This window comes from Pelecanus crispus, chromosome 10, assembly GCF_030463565.1.
Source record: "Pelecanus crispus isolate bPelCri1 chromosome 10, bPelCri1.pri, whole genome shotgun sequence".
NCBI lineage: Eukaryota > Metazoa > Chordata > Aves > Pelecaniformes > Pelecanidae > Pelecanus > Pelecanus crispus.
The window spans coordinates 14699567-14715932 of NC_134652.1; the positions used below are offsets into that span (position 1 = coordinate 14699567).

Genomic DNA, 16366 nt, shown 5'->3' on the forward strand with positions numbered 1-16366 from the left:
ACCTGTGAGTCCTTGAGCTGTCATTGATGCCTTGTCCTGTGTCATTCAGAACTGCAGCATGGCCCCAGTGTTTAGTGACCTTCAGCATCCAGTCACATCTCCAGGGACCTCATGCCCAGTGGTGCATCTTTGGATGGGCAGTGGCTCTGCTGAAGGGTGTTGCACTCCTGTTGCTGCTGGTGTTGCGATTTCAAGTATGCAGCCCATTGCCTTAGCTAAATTCACTCCTGTTGTACCACTGAGATACAGGTACACATCAGAGGGAGGATCATGAACATTTTAGGGAGTTGTGCAACCCAGGAACTTGTTTCACACCTTCAAATCAGAACATGGGGCTGTGAAATGGTGGCTTGAGCTGCGTCACCGAATGCAGGCCTGAGCAAAGCCAGATCAGCCGTTTCATCCTGGCTTGGCTCCATGTGATCTGTGTAGGACCACTGGTGGCAAGACGTGTGTTGCTTGCTTCCTAAATCTGGCCTGAGTATTTCTTTTTTTCAGAAGTAACACCAAAGTATGCTTGGACTATATAGAAGCTGCAGTTGAAATTTACTGGGAGGTAGTTTCTGCAGTAATTACATACAATACCTGACATATGCCACAATCCAATTTTGTGGCTGTGCCATGCTGGTATATTTGACTTACTTCATTGTGGGCATTGCGTGAAAGTATCACCTGTCTCTATCTCTATCTCTATCTTTGGAGTCTAACACAGTGAATTTGGGATGGCAACACTACACTTCAGATTATGAGTAGGGATAAAGAAGAATCCCACGTCCAATTGACCATGGCAAATCCAATTCAAACTGCAAAGGGATATTTTTCCTCCCATTAGGCAGAATGTGATTAATTTCCCATGTGGAAAATTGTTCAAGACAGACGTGCTCGTAAATTATGGCATAAGAGATCCTATTACTACAAGCTCCATCAAAACCTACTGTGCCTCCCAAAATAGCAATAAGAAGATAATTTTATTAACAGCCTTTCTTGTTATTTGATGTATGACTGACATAGGCTGTAAGCTTATTTTCTGCCAGATTGGAGCCTTCATTTAAGGATGGATGCTTTGGCATTTGTGGACATTAACAATAATCCTTGGTTTCTGAGATTTGAAATAAAAAATCATAGAAATAGAATCATAGAATCGTTTAGGTTGGAAAAGACCTTTAAGATCATCCAGTCCAACCATTAACCTACACTACCAAGTCCACACTAAACCAATCAAGGGTAGACTAGGCTAAACCATGTCCCGAAGTGTCACATCTACCCGTTTTTTGAACGCTTCCAGGGATGGTGACTCCACCACCTCTCTGGGCAGCCTGTTCCAATTCTTGACCACCCTTTCCGTAAAGAAATTTTTCCTAGTTTCCAACCTAAACCTCCCCTGGCGCATCTTGAGCCCATTTCCTCTCGTCCTATCGCTAACTACATGGGAGAAGAGACCAGCACCCACCTCCCTACAACCTCCTTTCAGGTAGTTGTGGAGAGCGATAAGGTCTCCCCTCAGCCTCCTCTTCTCTAGGCTAAACAACCCCAGTTCCCTCAGCCACTCCTCATAAGGCCTGTGCTCCAGACCCTTCACCAGCTTCGTTGCCTTTCTCTGAACACGCTCCAGCACCTCAATGTCTTTCTTGTATTGAGGGGCCCAAAACTGGACACAGTATTCCAGGTGCAGCCTCACCAGCGCCAAGTACAGGGGGACAAACGTTACAGGATAGTTTTTAAAAAAGGGGATTGAAAGCCAATAGGTGCAAATGAGCCCACAGTTTAAAATGATGCATCCTCTGGGGATGAAGACTTAAAAACTTCATGTCCAAAAAGAAACGTGGTTTTACCAGCAAGGATTCTTGAAGGATCTCTTCTAGAATCTGTGCTGTTGAACCCAGGATCTGCAAAAGAGGGTGTTAGTGATATAACTAACTTAGCTGATCACAAAATTTACTTAGGATACTCTAATTGGGAGCTGACCGCAAAAAGGAGGTTGGAGGAGCATTTCATATTGATGGTAAAAAGGCAGTTCAGTGTCGGTAAGCACAAAGCGGTGCTATGGGGGGCGGGGAAGGATCATTGCAATCTAGGAAGGAGATTTCAGTAGTTCTGACGATGTTTCCATGAAAACTGCAGCTCAACAGTCAGCAGCTGTCAGAAAGCCAAAGGTGGTGTTAGAAAGAATTAGGCAAGGAATGGGGAACAAAACCCAGAGCTTCAGCTGCGGAAATCCACGATTTCCCCACGTCGTGAATACCGTGTGTAGGTCTGGTCATTGCCTCTCAGAAAGGATATATAATAAAGTAAGGTGCTGAGAAGGATGACAGAGGTGATTACAGAAGTGAATTGGCTTCTGTATGAGTGGAATATATAGACTAAAAGTCTTCAGTCTGGAACAAAGGTGATGGTTGGGATAGAGTAGAAGTTTGTGAAATCACAAAGAATTTGAGAGAGTGAGGAGGAGGACATGATTATTTTTATTTCTCAGAATGCAAAAACCAGGTGCAGCCTGTGAAATTTGAAAGCAAGCTCAAAGTGAACAAAAGGAAATATGTAATCACATGCTGTGTGATTAAATTATGAAATTCATTTCCAGAGAACTCTAAAGGGACTACAATATCTGTGGGTTCAAAAATGTACTAAGGCAGTTTCTGTAGGATGGAGCCAACACTGGTTGCTAAAAATTATTTTCTAATTCTGAAAAGTCTAACCACTGATGTGCAGGAATGGGGTGTGTGTATCAGGAGAAGGATCCATTACACGTGTCCTGTTCTTGAATTTCTTGCCACTTTTACTGGCCACTCTTGTAGACAGGGAGCTGGACTACAGAGAACTTCGCCCTAACTAAATGCAACCCTCTCACATTGCTGCAACAAAGTGGACTACATCTTATGTCCCTTTCTAGTGTATTATAACTACCAGTGAAGCTGCATTCTTGAATTGTAGGTGCTAAACACATAGATTGTGATCCTCCATCTAGAAGTGGAGGAGATGGCATCTGTCCATTCTTGAGCTTCTACTTGGAGACCACAAGTCTGCAGGCTGGACCACCTCAGAGGGGTTATCTGAGGTATCCAATAGTGGGACTTTGTATCTCTGGCCAGCCCTGCGTAGCACTGCACACCAGGACACAAAGGCAAACAGCATTTGGGGAGCTGCCATTCCTGTGTGGTGGCACAGGGAGAGAAAGACCAGTTTGTTTGGTGGTGTGGATTTTGTTAGCAGTCAGTCCCGTTTGGCTGCTCAGTGTCTCCGTGGCTTCAAATGCAATTAATCAGGGCCCGAAAGGGTAATTATCAGCTCACATTCCTAATTCAGATTTCTGTGCCTATTCATGTTACTGTTTTTTCTTTAATTTAGCAATAAAGTTGGGGTTATTTTCATGTTTTTATGCTGCTGGCCCAGCGATCCTTATTAAAAATAAAAAATAACAAAACATTAGTTTCCAGTCCACCTTTTTTTCTTCTCTCTGGGAAATGAAAAGGCCATATTAACCGTGAAAGGGAAACGAAAGCATGCATAGGTCTGGGGTCTTGAAGTCACCTTGGCTGAAGGCACTTTTCTTTTCATGGGGCAAGTAATTGCTTAGAGCATTAATCCCTGAAAGATGCTTTTCATTATGCGGTGGGCGAAGCTGTTGACATCTGACAGTGCCATTTCCTCCTTTGATCAGACTTAGGCACCTTGCTGAACCCTGGAGATAGTGGCCCTGGAAAGCTGGGGGTGCTCAGCACCCTCCACCCTGAGCTCCAGAGCAGCAGCTCTGTCCTCCAGGGTGCTTTCACACCCTTAACGCTGTGTTTACTTGCATGTGGAAGAAGTGAGAGGAATTTTTCAGGGAGATTGTCCTCAGCTGTCTTCTGGTGTCAGCAGGCACTGCTGGTACCAAGTCGCACATGAGCGTAGTTTGGATTAAGTGGCCTGAGCTGGAAATGGTGGAAGTACTCACACATGGAGGAGCCAGCTGTGGAGGAGGCTGGTTATCTGTAAGTAATATTAAAATCATTTCCCTGTTCCTGTTCATCGGCTGAGCTATGGTAACTGCTGGTTTGAGCGCTCTTAGTCATGCAGCCAAGGTGGAGCAATCTGAGTGAGCTTTGCTGTCCCTGGGAGGCTGAGTGACTGGACGCTGGCTCATGTTGGTGCAGGCTGCGTGCACCCACGTTGATCACCGTGTCCACTGCCTACCAAAGGAGTGGGTTAGCCATGCATCCTTCAGCTGGGAAGGGGCAATAAGGTTGGCTTCATGGTCAAGAGTTAAAGCGGAGGTGCTGCTGGGTGGCCTGGCCACAGACCTGACCCAAAGGCAGTTTCGTCAGGTCATGTGGCCAGATCGCACATCCCAGCTGAGTTATGGTGCTGCGAGCGCAGAGGAGGCAGGAGGAGGGGTGCAGGCCTGACTTTGGAGTCAGCACAGAGAGATGCAAACGTGACTGCACTGGTCAGCCCCCCAGCATGTGCTAGAAATGAAAGTGCCCATCTCTCTTGTGCTGTAACGCACAGAAATCAGCCATCGCTGCCTTAAAGCACTTGCTCATGAGCCTTTGAAATGAACTGTAGCTTTATCAGGGATCAGAGCAGGCAGAGAGGAAATCCCTACCAGAGATTGTCTTAATGACACAAAAAGGTAAGACATACTAAAAAAACGTGTCTGGAACCAGAGCATGATGCCTGTGGCTTGAGATGGTGTCTTGGTCTGCAGATGAGCTTCCTGACTTGGAGGCCTGCCAGCTTTGGTGAGTTTGTCGTCCAATGGCTTGCTTCTCTGCCTGTCGTCATCTACTGAAAATTCAGCTTAAAACTAGTCAGAGGTTTTGCTTGGAGGACTCCAGGAGAGCACTTCCATTTGGAAAAAGACAACAGTGCTCTGTTTTGCAAAGCACAGGGGATTTTGTTTCTGAATACTGCTCTCTGAAATGCTAGCTGTTGAGTTCCAACCTCTTGACAAGCACAGACACCTAGTTATGTTTGTCACCACGTTGTTTGTTTGTTTAATTTCTGTGTTAATTGGTGCCTTCCAAATACCACAGCTGCTCTGAGGAGCACTGTCCCTGCCAATCTGACTGCTGAATTTCATCTCCTGTAATGTGGGACATGTGTACCTGGCAGCTGACTTAATAAAGGTCTTCCCCAGGAGAGAAATTTGCCTTGTTTGTGGCAGAAATCAAGGATTTGGTTTTGATTAGAATAAATGTTTGAATTGAAAGATTTTCTGGCCCCAGATGCCAAGGTAGATGTATTTTCATTCTGCATGCAATCAGCAGAGGGATCTAGGGACTGGCTTTATTGCTTTCATTAGTGTGTGCTCATTTTGTGACCTTGTGAAGCCACCTTTGCATCCCTACCCCTCAATTTCTACCGGCAATGTTCCTGTAAGAGTATATGCCGTAGCACCGCGTTATTGCATGACCTACCTCCTAGTAATAATAACTTTGATCTACGTGGTGTGAGTGCAAATACTATTTTATTCACAGCTCCAGTTCTCAGCCAGCTTAAAGGTGGAGTCTCCCAAGCAGTGCTATTGCCAGTCACGCTAAAGGATGTGGCTAGGACCTTACTGTGCTTTTCCAGCGTAGTTTGGCAAGAGTGTGGTGCAAATCCATCTCCCTCCAGTGACCTTGCTGCAAGGTCTTCGACCCCAGTGGATGTAGCTCAAAGGCTCCCTGTTGGCAAGGCTGGCACTGGCCCAGTGTCTGTGAGGTGGTGTCTTGGACTTAGTGGCACACCAGCACATGCATTAATGACAAGTTTTCTAAGAGCTTATAAGACAGTGCAAATGTTTTAATAGGCTCAATTCGTTAAGGCTCCTGCTTTAAAAGGTTGAGGTGGGACCATACGGTCCTTCTGTGAGGGTCCATACCACTGAGTGTCAGTAAGAAGACTCCTGTTGGCTTCAACAGACCCCAGCGAGCAAGGTGGTACTTCATGTATTTTTGGAAAGAGCAGAGAAAGAGTTTAGTTAGTGTAGCTACAGGGGCATGGTCTTGCCCTTCAGGAAGAGCATTTTTCATGGTTAAGGTGGCACAAAGGCATTTGGGAGGCTCTTGCCTTTTCCTACTCTGGGGTCAGGAGCTGGATAGCTCAGATGGTACAAGCATGTTCACCAGCAACTGTGTAATACAAACGGGGGCTGCTGGTTCCCAAACTTGTTGGACCAATGTATGTTGAACCACATCATTCCCACACTGGCCAGGGAGTGAAAGTTACTCTTGAACATAGCTCTGCAGACTGTCTGTGGATCACTAGTGATTTGGAGATCACAGGTTAGGAACCACTAACTACCTAGGTGAAAGCAGGACAGTGGTGTCAGCTGATACAGGAGGAAAACCAAGTGTTTCAGCAGTGAGACGTAGTGGTTGATGTTTCTCTGATCAATTTGGTATAGGATCTAGATAGTTTGATCGCTATTTAAGCCCTGATGTTTCTGCATGTTAGATGTCTTGGTCCGGGAAATTTGGAAACTGATCTTTTTGGAGGATGTTCAACAAAACGCAGGGTGCAGTGGATGTGTAAGTGTGCAGATTCTGATCTTAGGGGAGAAGTATGCATAGGCAAGGGTGATGCTTTGGATCTGCATAGGCTTTCCTGGCTTTCTGTGGCTTTTGCTCCCAGTCTAGCAAAGACTGTATGCAGAGAGGGGGACACTCCTGCATGCTCTGTGTGAGGAAGCAGTGCTGTTTCCTCAGGCAGTGTTTCTCGGATGTTTTGAAAACGTGACCCTCCTTTGGCTCCTAGTCTCTGTGGGACTTGGAATTATCAGGTCAGTTCCTCCGGGTGAGGGTGTGCCAGTTGCCAGTGTTGCTGGCCGCAGGTATAAATACCATTCTCCCTCTGTCCTCAGACAAACCGACTGCTTTCTGCATTTAAAAGCAGTTGGCTGTTTGCAGGCTAATGTAGCACTTGCAACCAAGTAATTACAAATGAGTTCACTTTCCACCTTGGGGAAGCTGAGCTGTGTAGTTCAAGGAGGCACCAATTTCACTGCAGAAATTGAAGACTTCATTCACTGAATCAACACTCCCAACATTTTGCAGCCACTCAGAGACTGGGAAGTTCAGTTTTAAGGGATCTGGGGACTTGTGCTCACACTGAGATCCTCTTGTGTGGGGTAGATGCTTTACTTTGCTGTACTCTGGTGGTAAAGTTGGTTTAAGCAAGGTGATGGATCTTAAGCAAGGCAGCACAGAGAGTAAGTGCCTCACAGCCTCACAGTAAGAAAACTGAAAGGGTAATTTTGTAGCACTTTTGCATGCCCTTTCCAGACCAAACACTGCATAATTTGCTTGCACCATGATTCCTGCCTTGCTTTGGAGAGATGGGAGATTTGCAGCTGGGCAGCTGAAGAGGAGATTACAGGAGCAATGGGTTGTTTGGGTGATAGCAGCAGGACACAGAGCAACATGAAGTAGCTCTTGGCTTGTGCAAAACACTGTACAAACAGTAACAGAGCTGTTAGCTTGAGATTTGCACCCCGTGGCCCCCATCTGTCACTCCTGAACTTCAGAATCAGTGCTCATGGCTTTTCTCCTTCTTCCAGCTGTGCTTGGTGCTTGAATTCCCAAAGTCTGTACTAGCAAAGCTGTTCCAGAGCTGATGCTGTTGTCCCTTGAGGATAGTAGCCACCCCTACAGACAGTGGAAAGCAGCCAGGTTCAGAGGTAGGAGCTCTTTGCTGGTGGGGAATCAAGCCTCGCCTCTTGCCTGTCTTTGGTTTCCCCTTGTAAGTATTCACATAAGGGCATATTCTGCTTATCATTTCTAATGGAGAAAGATTTCTCTTCCTGGTGCTATTCTTTTATACAAGCCGTGTTATTTCCCATGCTTTATTGCTTCTTGGTGATTTTCTTTGACATTGCGGTTTATGCACATTAAAAACAGGATCCAAGTGCAAAGGACACCCTCCCCACCATCCTCCATATCTCAGGGCGATATTGTTGTTGCTTGTGTTGGCTTTCCTGGTTGCCCCATCTGTCTCCATCACCTCTTCTCGCCTTCCATAGTAATTCCTGCTGATTAGCAAAGGCCTTTATCAACTGAGGCTCTTCAGCAGCCAAGTTCAGCCAACAGTTCTGACTCTGTCATGAATTTCTACTTATTAAAAAAGTCCTTCCCCCTCTGACTAGTGGAAACACTATGAATCATTTCCCTCTCCTTTCTTTGTCAGGAGCAAATGCCATTAGTGTTAGGACCCTGGCACTGGCTTTCTGACTTCAGGAAATCATTGGTGAAACAATCCATGGGAACTGGGATTCCCATGTAAAAGTAAGACATTATTTTGTAAGGAACACACTTCTTTTTTGGCCACTGTCAGATTGCCATCTGGTTGGCAATCACACATACTTCCATGACAAACATAAAATTGTTCTTCTGTCCCATAGTGTTGTGCTGTTGAATTATATATTTTACATTGCAAGGTGGCAGTGCATCTTTAAGTGCTCCATTTGGGAGTTACATTGTGTGACAGGTGCCTGCGAGTTTCGGGCAGGACCCTGAGGTGGATGTCACAGCTTAAATGGGTTGAGGGGAATTTGTGTCATATCTGATTGCACATCTGTGCTTCTTCAGTATATAAAAATAATAACAACAGCTATGCGTAAGCAGTAGAAGCCTTCATAAAAATACTTGAGCAGCAAAATGGTTTTAGTTACACTGGAGGAAGCTGCTTGGCCCAAAAGGAGAACCTGTAACTGCATGAGGGCTAAATTCTTTACTCTTGTTTACCGATGCAACCCCAGTGTAACTGCAAAAAGAGTCTGACCTCTCTCATAAGCATACTCTGTCTCTGAGAAGTTAATCTTAGGTTGAACACATTGCTTGGCAATATATATACAGACCTGGTACCTCCAGGTTCTCAGGTAAAATGAGGAGAGAACGAACAGCACAGTAGCAAGAACATGAAGAGGCAGAAACAGGAGGGCTTCCCTGCTCTTAGGAGAAAGCTGACTGGCAGAGCCTCCACAGCTGGAGCTTGTGTAGTTGGAGGCAGCATGTGTCTGTTTTAAACATGAATCAGGTGAGACATTACAGTATTTTTGATGTGCCCATTAGTCTTCAGGCTGTCCGCTGTTGAATATTTATCATATAACTTGCTTCTCATACTGCCCTCTGAAGTGCGGTGACGGTACTTGAAGTAGAAGATTAAATGTGAATATGCATTTGTCCATCGTCACTTTGACAGTGGATTCGGGCTCTTCCTAACCTCTGACAGACGCTCCTTGCATGAAACAACTGGTGTCAGACCAATCCGTCACCCAGACGTCCCTTGAAAGGAGACTCAAGCTCAGCAATCCGAGAGTAAGAGCAAGAGGTGGATCTGTTCTCTGGTAGATTTGGAAAGGAGCTAAACAGCAATTTCCCTGCCTCCCTGTTGCCCCTGCCGCAGCTCCCACTCACTGCCTGACTCCAGAGAGCAGCAAAGCTGGCAGGTTGGGGCTGAGCCACTGGACAGTGGTGGGAAGATCATGAAGACATCTCTAGAAGGTCTCGAGGCCTGGATATACAGCACCTCTCCTTGACAGTGAAAGGTGTGCTTAGGAGGTTTGTTTTAGAGGCTGTGTTAGAGCTTACAAATCACCAGTCTAGGGCAGTAGCTGCTGTGACTGTAGGGGCTGTGTAGCATATGTCCTCCTCCCTTGAAGAGGAAAAATTGGATTCTCCTGCTAGGCATCCCCTCAGAGACTTCTAGTGCTTCTCTGCCTAGTGATGCTGTACTGCCTCCAGACTGTGTTCCACAGTGCCACCAAGCCCACCAGGAGCTGGGCTTCTTCCCTGCATGAACCACGTCCTTGACCCTTACAAAGCATTAGGCTATGGACCCTTCTGGTGCGTCCAGCACAGACCTGTAGGCTAATGGGAGGACCAAAGCATTGGGATGCCTTTAATCCTGTTTGTTCTGGGGGTCCATGGCACTTGTTAAAATCTGTGCTACTCTAAGTATGAGGTTATACAGTTATAAATTGATATTCAGAGGACACCTTTAAGCTTGCAGAATCAGCAGCTGCCAGATAGACAGTCTCCTGCCTAGCTTTATTCTTCCCACTTTGTGCGCCCGCTGTGTATACAGGAGGAAACTGCGGTCTTGTGGGAGAAGGGGGGTGTGGTCACGGAATTAAAGACTACATATATATATATATACACACAGAGAGATGAAGGGATGACTTGAGATGTCCCCTACAATGCTAAACCTGATACTTTGCCTCTTATCCACATTAATTTCCTAGGAATAATATTTTCTTTAAAGAAAAAAGGATAAAAATAAATATTGTTATCCTGCATTAGCAGCAGGGCTGGAGCCCTGTGTCTTCCCCACGTCTCTCCCTCCCAGTGTTCAGAGTCCTTCCTAACATGTGCCAGACCTCCCTTGGCCTGGTCCAAGCCTGGCACATCGGTGAATGAAATATTTGCACGAGGCAGCGCCATCCCATGTAGCCTATAGCTTCCCATCTGAGTCCAAGACAGACTTCCCGTTCGCTTCCTAGCTGGGCTGCAGCATAGTTAAAAAGCTTCTCATTCTTCTGTAAAACAGGGGTGTAGTGCCTGAGGAGGCTTAAAAGAGCTGCAATAAAATTCAGGAGAGAGGAAGGAGCACTGCATGTACTTGTGTAGGAGTAGATCTCTTCCTTAGAGATGTGGAAACCACCCAGAGGAAAAGCCAAGCGGCACATAGACCACTACGCCACCCTCACAAGGAAATGGCCTGCGCTGTTCTGCATTTACCGGCCACCCCAGGACTTCCCTGCTTCATGTTAGAGCTGCGTGAAATGCTCCTTTCCACTGCCATCCTGAGGACTCCTTGCTGGCTCTTATGAGCCCCTGCTGCTCAGCTGTCTGCCTGCTCTTTATTCCTTTATGGCGACCCTACCTACCTCGTTAGGCAAAGCTTTCCATTCATGGGGTCTGTGGCCAGTGCAACCACTTGGAGAGCGTAGAGTGTATAGTGGGGGGTCTCTCGGGTTACCTTCCTTTTCCAGTCCTGTGGGACCTCCCCTGCTTTCAGAGGAAGACCAGCAGAAATGGGGGAACTGGAGAAAGCAGTAGTAACTCATACTGGATCTGCAGTGGTTCCTGCTGGTCCATCATGATGACTTTGGCTGAACTTCTGTCAGCACAGTCTGTCTTCACAGAAAAGGGGAGAACTTGGGCATTTGGGAAGTTGTCCCTCTTTAGAGGTGCTTCAGTATCCCTGGCAATGAGACTTTTCTGCCTGAGGACCCCCAGGATTTGTGAGGGGGTCCTTCCTTGCTGTCTGCCAGAACTGGATGTGCTTGCAGAGTGTCCTTGTTTTTTTCTTGATTTTTTTCTTTGTTGACTGCTACTCTGTGGTGCTCTAAACCACTCAACCTTCTCCAGATCTCAGTTTTGAATGCCATACTGGACTGGGCAGCTACAGGTCTTCCCCACAGCCCTCATCGAGCCTTTTCCAATATCAGAGGGAAAATCTTCCATTTTCTGAAGGGATAAAAATGGAAGCACCTTCTGGGCTTTGCTTTGTCCTAACACCACAGTCATGCTGATATTTTCCATCTCCATTTAAGGACTGAATTAAGACTCGTCATATCCTGGGGGCTTTTCTGTACTCTGTGTTGAATATAACGTTCTTTATTATATTTATCTTGTTTCTTATGCTTGAGTCTTTCATTTATTATGTTACTTTGAAGACTGGGCCTCCCTGTAAAACGTCTTTTTAGGCAAGCTGAATTGCATTTACAGGAGATCTTTAATGTGTTGAAGTCTTTGGTTCCTTTATATTTTTATATGGTCACCGGTTCGACTTTTGACTCGTGGCTTGAACTGAAAACAGGAAAGCCAGAAAGTGAGAACTGTTTCCAAAATGTCGCTTTCTCTTTGCAGTTTATTTATAAAAGTTGCAAAGAAATGCCAAGATCTCCCACCCCAGCATTTCTGGAGCACTGAGAAAGGAACTAGTCTTTACAGCTACCCCCACGCCCCTTCCCCCCAAAAAAGCGGCTTACTGCAGTTATGCAGTACAAGTACAGTGTGATCCTGGAGGCTACCAGGAATAATAAGAAATGTTTTCGAAGTGCCGTTAGTTCTCCCCGTTAGTTCTCCCCATTTACCAGGCAGAGAAGCAGGAAAGCAGCAATGTTTTGGTGTGTCCAAAGTTGGTCAGTGCAGGGAGATGGAAGTGCCACTTTCCTTCTCCAGCAGCTTATTGACTAAACTGCTCAAGCTCAGATGAATGCCTCAGACACCTATTGAAGATTTCCTCTGTGCTCTGTGACCACGTGGCATTGCATTCTACAGGGATGGCTCAGCACCAGCTTTGTAATGAGATAACCACAGGGAACCCAGAGAGATAAATTTATGGCACTAGGAAACCGTGTTACCTCACAGGACAAACGGTTTTGCTGCCAGAATTGGAGGTGGAGATAAACCACTTTCTCCTGCCTGAAACAAAAGGCTTTAACACCTTCCAGATTAGCAGCTAGAGAGGAAAAGGCAACCAAAAGGCGCAGAGTCTGGCAGGGTTTAGAGCCTCTGCTACTGGACTGTTAAAGGCTGCTATTTCATTAACCTCTCAGCTTGTGTAATCATGACAAAATCAAAGCCACATATTCAGATTTTGGATCTGATTTCATTTCCTAGTCCATTTTCTTATCCCATGATCTATGGATGAGTATCTCATTTGCCTGTTGGCAGAAGTTTGGAGCAGGGGGTGGTATATATGTCAGCGTTTTTTTTATGTAGACATTTCATGGACTAAATAATGCTGGCAGTTACTGTTTTCTTCCACCACAAGGAGAACATATAATTTATTCTTGTCTCATTACATTAAAAGAAATACAGCACAAAAGAAAAAGGGAAGAAAACCACCAAAAAAGGATATGAAGATATAATCCCTTCAAGCCAAAAAAATACCAACGCTATGACATCCTTGTGTGTGGGGAAACTCAGCTCCTAGATTATTTTGATAAACTTTGGTACAATCAATTTCACACAAAACCCAGCCGTTTATTTAATCTTAACTGCTTGCAGGAATGTCATCCAGTAAGGACACTGAGGTTATTATTTTTTTTACTTTCAAAAAAAAGAGAGTTTGTTTATTTTTCTTCTATTATTTGGTTTCCCTCTGCAGATTTATAAGGGCTCTGTCACCAACAGCCTTGTATTTGCTTGTGAGCTGGCTGTGTGGTTTGTCTGCAGGAGCATCTGTAGCGGGAGGCGGCTGAGGGAGCAGGCATGGGGTGTAGATGGAGCCCGCATCCCACCCCAGCGATGCTCCCTGCGCTGCCAGCACGGATGTACCAAAGCAGCCCTGAAGAAGAAGGGAGTTGTAACATAGTGTCGGTCCATTCCAGGATAGCGCCATCACTAAAAGGGGACCAAAACTTTTTGCATTATCTACAGGATGAAATCAGAAAAACTCCTTCTGCCTCGTGAGTCGCTGCAGTCCCCTTTTGGCAGCTCACACAAGCGTGACTTCGGTGGCAGTCGCCGAGGTTTCACAGAGCTGCTGCGCCTGTGGTAGTTGTTGGCCGTGTGCTGCATCTCCTGTACAAACTTAAGATCGGCAGCGTCCAGCTGCGAGAGGTGCCACGCATGCTCCCGTAATAGCTATTGCCTCACGTCCCTCCATCGCCTGCCCCGCAGCGTGTTCCTGTGCAGTTTGCTCCGAGGGCAGAAGCAGATCTGCTGCTCACACCTCCTCTGAGTGTGCCGTCCTGTCTGTCTTGTAGCAATGGGGAGCCGCAGTCCCACAAAGCTGCTGCTGTGCAAACCTCTCCAGTGCTGGGACCCCTCTGTTGGGGGCATTACGGGGTTGCAGAGCTCAGCCACCGGCAGTGCCACCAGCCGTGGTTGGAGCCAGGGGTGAAACCCCATCCGCTGACCTTTCTGCTTGGTGCTGTTGCACTGTCCCGCATGGCAGGAGATGCCCCTAACCCTTCCCTTTCATCTCTTCCCTCCTCAGGCAAGATCCTGTTCCGGAGGAGCCATGTCCGAGACGTAGCTGTGAAGAGGCTGAAGCCCATCGACGAGTACTGCAGGGTAAGAGCTCCGGGGGAGCGTCTGGCAGTCCTGCTGGGTGCGGGCTCACAGCCACCACCGACACTGGGCTTTCCCTGCCAGATACTGCTAAGAGCTTCATCTGTGTTGAGTCCATCAGAAGGAAGGATGGTCCTTCCCAAACACCACCAGGAATAACAGGGCAGGTGAAAACAGGTTGCTGTTTGCTCCCAGGGTCCTTGCAGCATTTTCCCCTCAAACTTTATGCACCGGGTTGGTGCCTCATTTACTCAGTAAAGGCCATAAGCCTCATCTGCCCTAGATGTGGATTTTATTTCTACTTCAGCCTCGATGCATGCAGGAGTTGAGCAGGCAGAGAGGCTCAACTAAGATGGCATTTTCTTCTGTTCTCTGCCCGTCTGTCCCTGAGTGCCACACAAGGGACAGCGCCGGCTGGCAGCACTGGGGGTGGACCGGTGGCTTCCAGGAGTGCTACTCCTGTGGAGTGAAAGCCTGGAAATTTATTGCAGGACAGAAAAGCATGGCTGTGTTGAGAAGAAGGTTAAGTCACCTAATCTTTCCTTTCTAGCTTAGAGTTTATGATTTGATGATAATTAATCCTCTGACAGTAGATTAAAAGTCGTTTCTAAGCAAGGCGGATACCCAGTTTTTCTTGAGGTATCAAGCGCATCAGTCAGCGCATAGTTTAAACCCCAGACTTCCTCTCTTATTTCCCGTGGGATTTTCTTTCTGTTTTTAGAAAGCCAGAGGAGCAGGTGGAGGGGAAAAAATGCATTCCCAAGAACTTCTCCAGTCAGACATTTGCTCATCCAAAATTGGGAGCAGATCGCCGAAGTGCCTGAGGCGTGCTGGAGGCAGGGGCAGTGAAACCCATATGCCATCTGCACCCCCCAGGCGAGGAAGCTGCGATTAAAGTCTTATCTCATGAGATCAGGCTTTCTTGTGCAACAATTAACACACTGTCTTCCTGCTGGTGGCTGAACGGCTTTCTTTAAAATATGTAGGGTCTCACTGCATCCCCAGCCACCCTCCTTCAGACAGGAACTGCCCGCGACAGGAGCGGTGAGGGCTGATGTCAGGGTTCACCCAGCAGATGCGTGGTGGAGAAAGCAGCAGCAACTTACGCTGGGGGGGGGGCGGGAAGCTGCTTCTCTGGGACCCCATTGTCTGCACCCCAGACAGACCCAACCCGACCCAGCCAGGCCCGCCGGCACCCGCCGGTCACGGCCAAGGGATATGTTGTGGCGTCAGCCACTGGTACTTTTGTTGACACCGCGGCGCTGTGATTGCCGCCCTCCTCCTCGCTTCCTTTTTAATCTCCTGGAGAAGCCTGGCTCAGTTTGCTCTGGTTCAGATGATACGGGGAAGATTTGATGCTGCTGCCTAGCTCGGAGACATGGCTGGATGCTTCCCCAAAGCCAAGCTGTATCCTTAATCTATTTATTAATAGGCACTGCTTTTATGAATGTAGACCCAGCGTTACTAGGTTAGACCCCAGCCTCCTCCAGCCCAATGTTTCCCATCTCCAGCAGCAGCCACAGTGGTGCTCAGCAAAGAGTATGAACCCTGGGTAAACATATAGCAACTTCTCCAGAATATTATCCCAGCTTCCAGTGATCTCTGGTTTACAACTTTTTTGTGCCTGAAGTAGTGTCTTTTTATTTCATTTGCAGTTTACTGTAATTTGTGTTTAATTTGCCCCAGTACTTCACAGTGGAAGATGTTTCAGTCTGGATGGCATTGGAAAGTGAGGCTTGTAGTCGCTGAAAAGCTTGAGCAGGCATTGCATCTCATGTCTGTGTGAGTGCTTCAAGAGGGCTACATCCTCCATAGTGTCTTTCTGCATGGGGTGTCAGGTCTTTAAGGAAAGAAGGCCCTGGCTAACTCATCTGTCCCCCTGGGATGTATCTTTTTGGAGCATGTATGACCGTGGTTGTGCCTGAACAATCTGGGCTGCAGGTAGGTGGGAGCTTCAGCCAGGGCTGGGAAGTAAAGCGATGCCAAGCTTTTTTTCCCATCCCCTGCATTTGACTCCAAACCCATGTCTGGACATTAATTTGTGTCCAGCGTGGATGGTAGGCAAGCTTGTGCTCGCTCTTTAAAAACAGTATAGATGTAGCTATGATATAGCCTATCATCCAGTATAGGCTGATTTCTTCTGCTTCTACTGCAGCCTCCCCCTAATAACAGGGAGTAAAATGAAGATGGTAGGTGGTCACACCATTGCCTGGCACAGGACGTACCCAGTCATCCTTAAATCCCACAGCACACAGTTGGCAGCCTGTGTAAATAAACAGAGGGACCTGAGAGTTGCAACTCATACCTCTCCCAACCTTTCTAAGTCTGCACATTTTATAAGAATAAGCTTTTCTTTTGAACGTTTACAATTAGTCCAG

General features: G+C 46.8%; 1 protein-coding gene across 2 annotated transcripts in view; it reads left to right on the plus strand.

Annotated features, from left to right (window-relative positions):
• The window catches only part of SH3PXD2A (SH3 and PX domains 2A), a 261363-nt gene that overhangs the window by 97535 nt on the left and 147462 nt on the right, over nucleotides 1-16366 (plus strand). For both annotated transcript variants that reach the window (XM_075717611.1, XM_075717612.1), the window contains exon 4: nucleotides 13915-13991. In XM_075717611.1, the coding sequence (XP_075573726.1) occupies nucleotides 13915-13991 (77 nt within the window). The remainder of the gene's footprint in view (nucleotides 1-13914; nucleotides 13992-16366) is intronic.